Below are 10,186 nucleotides of genomic sequence, written 5' to 3'. Positions count from 1 at the left end.
TTCCGGGGCGGTCCCGTGTCCGCCCTTATAGCGGCGGCGGCGGCGGTTCCCGGGGCGGCGCGGCCGCCATGGACCTGCACATCCTGGAGCACCGGGTGCGGGTGCTGAGCCTGGCCCGCCGCGGGCTCTGGCTCTACACCCACCCGCTGCTCAAGCTGCTCTTCCTGCCCCAGCGCTGCCGGTACCGGCTTTTCTCCCCCCACCACCCTCCTCTTCCTCCTTCTCTTCTTTCCCCGACTCCCGGCCCCGGGAGACAGCGGCGGTTTTGAGGTCAGCAGCACCGATTTCTTCTGCTTCAGATGCAAGTTCTTCAGCCTGACGGAGACCCCCGAGGACTACACGGTCATGCTGGACGAGGAGGGCTTCAAAGGTACCGAGGGTGGCCCCCTGGCAGGGCGGGCTGGCACCGCAGGCACGGGCTGTGCGCGTCCCCAGCCCGGCTGTACGCCTGGGCCGCAGGGAGCGAGTCCCGGCTTGTGCTTGGCTCCCTCGGAACATGCCCATCCTGCCCCCTCGGCGCCTGCGCCGGCGATGTACCGGCTTGCCCGGCCGAGGCTCTCCCGGCGTGGCTGCCCTCGCTCCGACAGCCGCTCCCGGGCAGAGCTGCCACCCGGCTCGTCGCACCGGGCTGCGGTGCCAGCCCGAAGCCCGAGTGCTCCCGGCAGGGCGCAGGCCTCTCCCGGGACGCCTGCGGGCAGCGCTCCAGGCTCTGGCAGCGCTCCTGTCATCGTTCCCGTGTCCAATTTCATCCCGTCTCTCCTCCCGGTGGGGGCCAACTGGAGCTTTGGCAGAGGAGGGCAAAGCACAGGCGCAGCCAGGCTAGCAGGGGTGAGCCCTGTCCGGCAGCAGGGTGCAGCTTTTGGGGTGTCCTGGGGAGGTTTGATCCCTTCCAAGCCGGTCCCTCTCGCAGGGAGGTGCCATTTGGTGACGTCCCCACCGCCGATGACCCGGCGCGTGCCGTGCGTCACCCTCACCGCCAGCCCTGCCGGGGTACCGGCCCAACGGGCTGAGCCAGAGGGTCCGGATCCCGGCCCGCCTTCCCACGCCCAAACCTTCCTGCCGAGGCCGCAGCGGATCCTTGGCCGTGACCCAAGGAACGAGGGTCAGCGCTCCGGCCAGGGGCGCTCACGGCCAGGTGCCAGGCTCACCTCCTTGTGCTGTGGAACGGGACCGTGTCCCGGGCTCTCCCCGCTCCCAGAGCCAGAGCTGTTCCCCATGTATTGTTTTATTTTGGGGCCTGCAGACAAATATTCCTCAATCCCGAGGGGAGGGCGGGAAGTGCTGAACAATGGTCCTGCGAGCCTGGGGCCCCGCGGTGCCCTGTGAACCCCCCTTGGCTGGGGGCTGCCAGTGTCCCCCCGCTGCCGGGCTGGAAGAGGACCCCCAGCAGAGGAGAGCTGCACCCCCTCTTCCCTTGGGATCAGGATTAAGCCCTGGGGCGGGTGACATAGGGACAGCGAGGTCCCCTTGCATTCAGCCTCGCCCAGAGTGGTGTTGAAAAGCAATTAAACACTGAGCTCTGGGACAGGTCCCCATGTCCCTGAGTCCCTGTCCCGCCCCCCTGTTCCCAGCACTGGGCCCTGGGCTGGAGCCGAGGCTGTTCTGGCGCTTCCTGCACAGGAACAGGCGCTGGGAACACCCGCCAGGGCCCTGGATCCGGCCCCGCTCCCGCCCTTCCCCGGGCCGAGTTTGGGAGCGGAGTACAGAGCCTGTCCCCTGATGGGGTCCCCCCTCAGTGAGTGCTGGACCCTCCCCCCGTGCAACCTCCCCTCCACCACTGGTGTGATGAGTCTGGGGTCTCAGCTGGGCTTGGGCACTGGGTGCCCACCGAAGGGGTGGGGGCTTGGGTGATCTCCCATGGGAGCTGCTCCCACCTTTCCTGGATAGGAAGAGTGGACTGGAGACCCCTTGGGGGCCCTGGCCTGTCCCTTGCTGGGAAGGGGAGCCCAGAGAGGAGGGAGCAACCTGACCGAGCCCTGCGTGCCCCAGCAGTGCCAGCCCCTCTCCTGGGCAGGAGGGTGAGAGCAAGGGGGGTGGGAGGCAGGAACAGCTGGCCTATGCCCACCCTGCCAACACCAATAGATTTTTGGGAAGCAGCTGTGGCCCTCTGGCAGCCTGGGCTCTCTCCACCAGGCTGACACCAGATGCTGGGACTGCCAGGACAGCAGGATGACCCTCCCCTTGTCCCCTCCAATGTCCTGTGTGCATCCCTGAACATCCCTGGTGGTGGGCGCTGGGCTGGGGGCTCCTGGGGGGCAGAGGATGAGCTGGGCAGCCCCACGGCCCTGGTGGTGCTGGTTTTGGGGTGCAATGCCAACACCCCCATGTACCCAGCCTGGGGTGCTGGCACAGGGAGGAGAGACACGTCTTGGGGTTTGGGGGCCTGTAGCCTTGGCCCCCCCTCGTCCCTATGGCCAAATCCCAGTGTGGAGCAGCTGAGCCCTGTCTGGCTCATTCCACGCGAGGATGGGGCTCATCTGCACCCCCAAACCAGTGTCCCCACACCTGGGGCTGATCCTGCCTTGGGGATCACCCAGGGGACGGTGTGGCACGCAGTGCCTGAGCTGGCACTGGCTCTGCGTCCAGCTGTGCCGAGCCCTGTGGAGCCACCTGCCTCAGTGTCCCTTGTCCCTTGTCCCTTGCAGAGCTGCCGCCCTCCGAGTTCATGCAGGTGGCAGATTCCACGTGGCTGGTGCTCAGCGTCGTCTCCAACGGGCGGGAGCCCCCCGGCTGCCAGGCCACCGGTGTCACCAAGATCGCGCGCTCGGTCATCGCGCCGCTGGCCGAGCACCATGTCTCGGTGCTGATGCTCTCCACGTACCAGACCGACTTCATCCTGGTGAGTGACGGGCACGGTGGCACCTGGCCGGCTGTCCAAGGGCCTCTCTGTGCCCTGAGGAGGGGTGGCAGTGCAGGCCCTGATCCTGCGCCCCGGGGCAGGTGCGGGAGCGGGACCTGCCTGTGGTGATCCACACGCTGGCCGGGGAGTTCGACATCTACAGGGAGGAGAGTGGCGAGCGTGTCCCTGTCACCTGCGATGACGTGAGCAACGGCTTCCTCAAGCCCAAGCCACGTAAGTGACACTGGGCTCTGTGTCCCCTGGGGCCACCCACTCCCACCCAGCTGCTCCAGCACAGCTGTTGGTACCCATATCCTTGAGGGACCTCCAGGGCCACCCTGTCCCAGGGCCACCCAGTCCCCACTGAGATGATCCAGTTCCCACCAGTGGAACCCACATCTTTGGGTGACCCCCAAGGCCACCCTGTCCCCTGGCCACACTGTCCCAGAGCCATCCTGCCAAGATGCTGCTCCCATAGGGGGTTCCTACATCCTGGGGGTCCCCCATGGTCACCCTGTCCCCGGGACCACACAAGTCCCTCCCACCGGTGGTACCCACATCCTTTGGGGCCCCCGGACCACCCCTCTGCTCCCTGAGAGACTTCGGGCTGTGGGCGCGGTGGCCACGGGGTGGCACTGCGGGACTGTCCCTGAGCTGTCCCCAGGCCTGACGCGCGGCCGTTCCCCTGCCAGCCGCCAGCCCCACGCTGCACCCGGTGCAGAGCCCCCAGACGCGCTTCTGTGTCCTGACGGTGGCCCCCGACACGCTGCCCGCCATCGCCACTATGCTCATCGACGTCCTCTTCTACTCCCACAGGTGAGTCCCGGGGATGGGGACATGGAGGTGGCCTCTTGCCTGGTGCCACCTGAACTGCGGTGACATTGGTCCCAGCGGGTTTTCAGACTCTGGATGTGTTTTCCAAACTGGTTTTGTCTTCCCCGGAGCTGCACTGTGAGGGGTGGGAACCCCGAGGTGACGCAAGGGACAAAGCCACCGTTGTACCAAATCCCAGGGGGGAGACTGTAAAGCAGGAGGGGCTGGTTTTGGGAAAGGCAGTGGGAACAGTGCTGGGGGGAGGGAAGGCTCCTGGTGGGTTCTTCCGTGTCCCCTGGGATGGGGTCCCTTCTGGTGGCATCCTCCTGCTCCAGAGTGACCGTGGCCTTTTGAGAATGCCCCTAAACCTGGTGTCACCTGTGAGCTGCAGACCCTGTGGAGACCACCACCTCCTATCCCCTCTCCCCCACCCTGCAGCACCCCAGCATGATGCTCAGACACCCAGTGCCACCACCAAGCCCTTCTCCTCCCCATTTTGGGGGTGGTGACCCCTCCGTGTGTCCCCTTCCCCCTCGGCAGCCCCTCATGGGATGCATCCACGAGCAGCCAGGACCTCGACTCCATCACCTTCTTCTCCTTCTCCCTCATCGAGGGCTACATCTCCATCGTGATGGATGCCGAGACCCAGAAGCGGTAGGTGCCATCCTGGGGCCGTCTGTCCCTCTGTCCCTGGGCCTGGGGGCTCAGGGAGGGGGTGACACTTGGCTTCATCCCCCTCAGCTTCCCCAGTGACCTCCTGCTGACCAGCTCGACGGGGGAGCTGTGGCGGATGGTGCGCATTGGTGGGCAGCCCCTCGGCTTCGGTGAGTGCGGCCGCGGTGGCCGTGTCCCCTCTTGTGCCACTGCCACCCAGAGGGTGCTCTGGGGCACTGCTGTCCCTGTACTTCCCCACGGTAGTGACCTGAGGCCCCCTTTGTCCCCCAGACGAGTGTGGCATCGTGGCGCAGATCGCGGAGCCGCTGGCGGCCGCTGACATCTCGGCCTATTACATCAGCACCTTCAACTTCGATCACGCCTTGGTGAGCCCTGCCCCTCCCCGGGGACCCCTGCCAGCCCCGGGGTGTCCCCTGAGGATGACACCCCTCTGTCCCCCGGCAGGTCCCCGAGGAGGGCATTGCTGAGGTCATCCAGCTGCTGCAGCAGCGGCAGGAGAGCGGCAGATAGCGGCCGGCCGTCCCCATGCTGGCTGTCCCAGCGTGGTGTCTCCCCTCCTCCCCACCCCTGTTCATTAATTGTTCATTTTAATGATCCCCCAGCACAGGGCGGAGCCGGGCACAGCATCGCTCCCTCTGTGCTGGGCATGTGGTGGCTTTGGGGACGTGGTGGCCTTGTGGCAGTGGGCGCTGGCCCTCAGGAGAGGGGTCAGTCCCTGGGTGCCATCCTCTCCCTCTAGCCCAGCCTGTGCAGGGTGGGTGGCCCAGGGAGAGTGGGTGTGTCCAGGTAGAGGGGACAGGGGGGACATGCCAAAGAGCAGTGATGTGCCACCGTGGTGCTATTGGGGACAGCCTGGGGCTGATGGGATGTGTCCCCTTGGGAAGGGGGCAGTGTCCACGATGCTCAGGGACACCCCTGGACCAGCCCCATGTAGGGGAGAGCATTCCTGGAGCTGGGGTTACCCCTGGCACCCCAAAAATCTCCAAGGGGGCAGTGGGGGGGCTGAGGTTCAACGCCATCCCTGGCTGTCACCTGTCATAGAGGGGTGACAGTGACACCCAGCCCCTCACAACTTGTATTTTCACATAGTTTTTGATAAGTCAATAAAATTCTTACTATTTTTATTTCTGTGTAGCCCAGAGCTGGTTCCTGTGTTGGTGGCAGGGGCTGGGATGGGACAGAGGGACAGAGTTCTGCTGTGAGGTGACTGGGACATGGCCACTTCCTCTGCTCTGTATTTTGGGTGAAAAAATGGGTTAAAGCTGCATCCCCAGCAAATCACCAGCCCTGGGGAAACCCAGGCACACATTGGGCCAGACTGGGGGGAAACTGAGGCAGGAGCTTGACCCCAGGCCTGGGGCTGTCCTTGTCACACTGGTACTGTGTCCCCACATCCTCTGCCCTTGCTGGCAGCATGGCATCCTGTGGCATAGCGGGGCACACGGGGTGCGGCTGTGCCCTCCTGGGGGTGCTGCAGCCAGTGGGTGCCCCCAGGGGGGCCTGGGCCTCAGCCAGACCCAGCCCGAGCCTGGTGGGGACCTCTGCTCCCATCCTGTCCCCAAAATCCGTCCCCTGCTCTCCCACGTTCCGAGCACGACTGTGCCCCAGTCCTGGCACGTCTTGCCTACGTCAGCCCCACGCTCTTGCAGCCACCAGCTTCCTGCCAGCTCTCCGGGCACTCTCTTTCCTGTCTCGCTCCCTTCTCCGAGTCATGGGACACCGGTGACGCGCTCCCGGCGATGAAGAAATTGCCGCTGGCCCATGCGGTCACCGGCGCTATTTTTGTCCCTGTTGGGTATTGCACAGTCCTGGCCATGCATTTGCCATGGGGTGGCCACCACCATGGTGTCCTGCTGGCCCAGCCCAGGGGGTGACGGTGCCATATGGAGGGGCCAGGGCCACCTGTGGCCAGGGGAGAGCTGAGGGTGGGAGCCCTGATCACCCTCATGGTAGGGCATGGATGGATGAATGGATGGATGGATGGATGGATGGATGGATGGATGGATGGATGGATGGATGGATGGATGGATGAGTGGATGGATGAGTGGATGGATGAGTGGACAGCTGGTGAACAGCCTGTCCAGGCGGCCTGAGGGATGGACAAACTGCTGTGGAACAAGCAAGGTCTTCTCCTGGTTCCTCCACCTCTCCAGGACTGCCCTGGGCACAGCCCTGCCCACCCCGGCCCCATGGAACCCACCCCAGCCACCACCTCTGCCGGGGAGGTTCCGGGGAGGAGGAAGAGGAAGAGTCGTCAGAGGCAGCTGGTGGAGGAAGCAGACCGTGCAGGTTGTGGTGTGGCGCGGCCAGGGCAGGGAAATTTTGGGAAAAGAAAGCACTTCTAAAAATGAGTCACCGCTGCATCCTTCCTTCCTCCTGGAAGGAGCTGTTAATTTCTGGGTTGTCCCCCTGCGCCACCACGGAACTCTCCAAATACGTAAATTCGGCGAAGGTCACCAAAATCAACGGGATTGCGACACACCTCTACACGCTGATCGGAGGTTTTCACCTCTAAGGAACGGGAAAACCCCTGTCGGTGCCGGGCTCCGCCTGCCAGGAAGGGGGGCCCAGGGGACAAAGGGGACTGTCCTGGGTGCTGCTGGCTGTGCCGAGGCCGTGGCAGCCCCAGGGCAGTGCCGGTGGGGCCGTGCCGAGCCCCAGGGCTCTCCCAGGGCAGTGTTGCACAAGGGGCAGTGCTGCCTTGGGCAACACCCGGCGCCCTCGGTGCTCCCGTGAGTGCTGCCAGGCAGAGGGGCTAAGCCTGGTGTCCCCCACTTGGTTCAGCACCCAAATTTGTCACCCAGAGGTGTGAGCAGGTGGACAGAGCATCCCCCGGAGCATCAGGCAGTGCTGGGATGCCCTGCACTTCCCGCACCTCCACCTCCCTCCTTGCCAGGGTAGATTTTTGCCTCCCACAGCCGGATTTGGGATGCGAAACACCCAATGGCGGCACAAGGGTGACATCCGTGTCCCCGCTGCCAGCCGCCACTGCCCTCTTTTGCATTGGGGTTTCGGGGCAGCCGGCGCTGGTTTCAGTTCAACCTGTCGGGTGCTGAGCGGGGAGACCAGCGTGAATCCAAAAGTCTCTTTCCCAAGAATCCAGGACCGGGGGGTCCTGCTGGATCCGGGATGAGCGGTGGCACCGCAGCCTCCCCGGCCGGACCCGCCCGGACTCCCTCGAGGAACTTGACTCGAAGGCTCTCATTCACCCTGCTCATTGGCCCCCGGGCCACGGCTTCACCTCTTAACTGCCTTCCGTTAGGTCCTCCGCTGGTGGGGGTGACGGGTTCTCTTTAAAAGCCGCGCTTCCCCCTCGCCGAGCGCTTAAGGAAGTAGCTTGCGCGCCCGGCAGCCCGGGCGGACACCCTGCCCCGGCCATGCGGTGCGACGGGCGGCCCTGGGCAGTGCTGGCAGGTACGTGCGTGCCCGTGTGCCGTGTCCCCGTGTCCCCTCTCGCTCGCCCCGGCCGGGAGCCGCGGAGGGAGCGCGGCCGCGGGGCCCCCATGGCTGTTGAGTCAGCGGTGCCGGGGCAGATGGCACCGAGGCTGTGCCACGGCAGTGTCGCCTCCCTCGGGCGCTGGCGGGGTCAGGGACATTCCCTGTGGTGGCACATGGGGAGCACTGGGAGTGGGCAGCCTGGGAGAGAGGCGATGCTGGGAGCGGTAGACAGGAGGGGACAGTTTGAGGACCACAGGCAGAATGTCAGCTTGCCCAAAGGGACAGGGGCTGTGTGTCAGCCCAGTGCCATATCCAAAGTCCTGTGGGTGACAGCGGGACTGGGACAGTAACTGACCAGATCTGGAGAGCGGGACTGGATCCAGGAGTGTCGCTGCTGTCCCCTCCTTTGCGGTGGCCCGCGCTGGCAGGGGGAGCTGCTGGAGCAGCTGCTGTGGTTTTGGTCGGCACATCCCGACTGCTCCACAGCACCTCCAGCACCCTCATGCTCCTTCCCGCCGGGTGCCCAGCAGGTTTTTGGCTCAGGGTCTGTGGTGCAGGCAGCATTCCTGGCGCGGGGGTGGTGACCCTGTGAGAGAGGGCTGTGTCCCTGCACCCAGCGATGCCCCAGGGGCCCCTGACTCCCTCCTCTTCCTCCGCAGCTGTCGCCAAAGGGCTCCTCATCCTCTGGGCAGTGCCGGGCCAGGGGGGCAGGTCCCCGCTGGCCCCCACTGTGCAGCAGACGCAGGCGCTGGTGAGGCTCATGGCCGAGGACGCGCAGGAGCTCTTCACTTTCTACGTGAGTCCCCTTCCCCAGGGCAAGGGGTCACACCTGTCCCCTCCACAGGGCAGCTGGGGGGCGGTCCCCGCGCTGCTTCCACATCCCTGATCTTCCTCTCCAATCCCTGGGCAGGAGAAGGAGCAGCACCTGGACATCCACAACATCTGCCGCACCAACAATACCCCCGAGTGGCTGCAGAGGCCGGCCAAGGGGCCCTGGGGGCTGCGGAGGCTGCGGAGGCCCATGATCCACATGGAGCAGGCGCTGCAGGACATCATCCGCCACCAGCGCGACCTCCACCACCCCGAGGCCGAAATCCTTCGCCGCTTGAGCAGGACCCACCGGAAGGTGCGAGCGCTCCTCAGCAACCTGGCGGGGCTCTTCCCGGCCCCCGGCCTCCGCCCCGGCCGCCGGCCCCTCCCCAGCCCCGCGGCATCCCGCGGCATCTTCCGACAGAAGCTGCAGGGGTGCCAGATCCTCTGGAGCTACGCCCGCTTCATGGCCGAGCGCAGCGCCGAGCTGGACGCCGGGAGCCGCCGGACGCGCCGGGAGAAGGGGAGATCGCACCGGGGCTCACGGCTGGCCCCACGCCCCTAGGGCAGCGCCGCCGGCAGCGGAGCTCCCGTCTGCATCTCTTTCATCTCCATCTCCATCCCGTGTGACGCCATCCCAACCCCATTCCCAGGATGGAGATGCATCCGATGGCCGGGATGCCCCACGGAGCCTCTCTCACCTCACCCGAGCGAGGGCTCGGATGCACTGACAGCATCTCCTACCGCTTCGGCTCCTCGTGGGGACCCTGCTGTCCCCGAGCCACCACTGGGCTGCAGGACAGCCCCGGTTGGCTCTCCCACATCCTGCCCCGCTTTCCTGTGGATCCAGGTGGCCCCAGTGGAGCCGGGTGTCCCCCGGATGCCCAGCTGTTCCCTGTCCCCGAGCCCTGCCGTATTTTCCAGTGATTCAATGGGTCGGGTGACACAGCCTGACTCAGAGCTGCTCCCTCAGCACGCGCCACAGGGCCCACGGAGAAGCCGCTGCCACCGGCGACTGTCACCGGTGTTGTCACCCCCTGCCTGCCCGCCGCCAGCTCTGCTCCCCGGAAGAAGCTGGGAGTGGAGTCCTGTGTCCCTGCACAGGCTGTGTCCCTCTGTGCTTGGTGTCCCCAAGCTCAGTGTCCCTTTGCACATCCCTGTGCTCTCAGTGTCCCCTGTGCTCGGTGTCCCTGCGCTCTCAGTGTCCCCAAGCTCACTCCTGCACACTGGGTGTTGCCACAGTCCCAGCACCCCCGTCCCCTCCGTGTCCCCCCCGAGCCTCCCGGGCCGTGCCACCACAGCCCTGACCGTGCCCAGCAGGGACTCGGCTCTGGGCACTGCACTGTGACAGTGGGTGACAGCCCCCACTGCCTCCCCCCTAATTTATATATTAATATTTGTGTGTTTATTGTATTTATTGATTGTTAGGGTTAATTTAACTCCTGCAGCTTGCAGAAGTATTTAAGGACATTTCTAATATATAAATATCTATTTTTATTACATTTTTTGTACAGTGTTAAATGATGAACATCACAAGGATTTATTTATGTATATTGATATTTTTGGTACACATAGAAGGGCAGTGCCCCCGCCCATGTGGCACTTCTTTAT

At 64.9% G+C, this 10,186-nt stretch overlaps 1 protein-coding gene across 2 annotated transcripts; it reads left to right on the top strand.

Annotated features, from left to right (window-relative positions):
* CASTOR1 (cytosolic arginine sensor for mTORC1 subunit 1) lies at nt 1-5,451 on the top strand. Of its 2 annotated transcripts, none has more exons than XM_053993834.1 (9): nt 1-181; nt 300-370; nt 2,646-2,839; nt 2,941-3,073; nt 3,532-3,655; nt 4,193-4,306; nt 4,394-4,476; nt 4,598-4,688; nt 4,772-5,451. In XM_053993834.1, exons 1-9 carry the CDS (start codon nt 69-71, stop codon nt 5,064-5,066), a joined length of 1,218 nt encoding a protein of 405 aa, XP_053849809.1. In that variant the 5' UTR covers nt 1-68; the 3' UTR covers nt 5,067-5,451. The 2 variants fall into 2 exon arrangements, with proteins under 2 accessions (XP_053849809.1, XP_053849808.1); XM_053993833.1 differs by having other exon boundaries at nt 4,598-4,692; nt 4,772-4,923.
* Nucleotides 5,452-10,186: the final 4,735 nt, after the last annotated feature.

The sequence above is a fragment of the Vidua macroura genome, chromosome 18, assembly GCF_024509145.1.
Source record: "Vidua macroura isolate BioBank_ID:100142 chromosome 18, ASM2450914v1, whole genome shotgun sequence".
Taxonomy (NCBI): domain Eukaryota; kingdom Metazoa; phylum Chordata; class Aves; order Passeriformes; family Viduidae; genus Vidua; species Vidua macroura.
This window is presented reverse-complemented; position numbering and strand designations above follow the sequence as displayed.

Coding starts and splice junctions, on each gene's coding strand:
- CASTOR1 (XM_053993834.1), top strand. CDS start 69: ATGGACCTGCACATCCTGGAGCACCGGGTGCGGGTGCTGAGCCTGGCC. Junction 182..299: donor TTCCTGCCCCAGCGCTGCCG/GTACCGGCTTTT, acceptor CTTCTGCTTCAG/ATGCAAGTTCTTCAGCCTGA. Junction 4,689..4,771: donor ACCTTCAACTTCGATCACGC/CTTGGTGAGCCC, acceptor GTCCCCCGGCAG/GTCCCCGAGGAGGGCATTGC.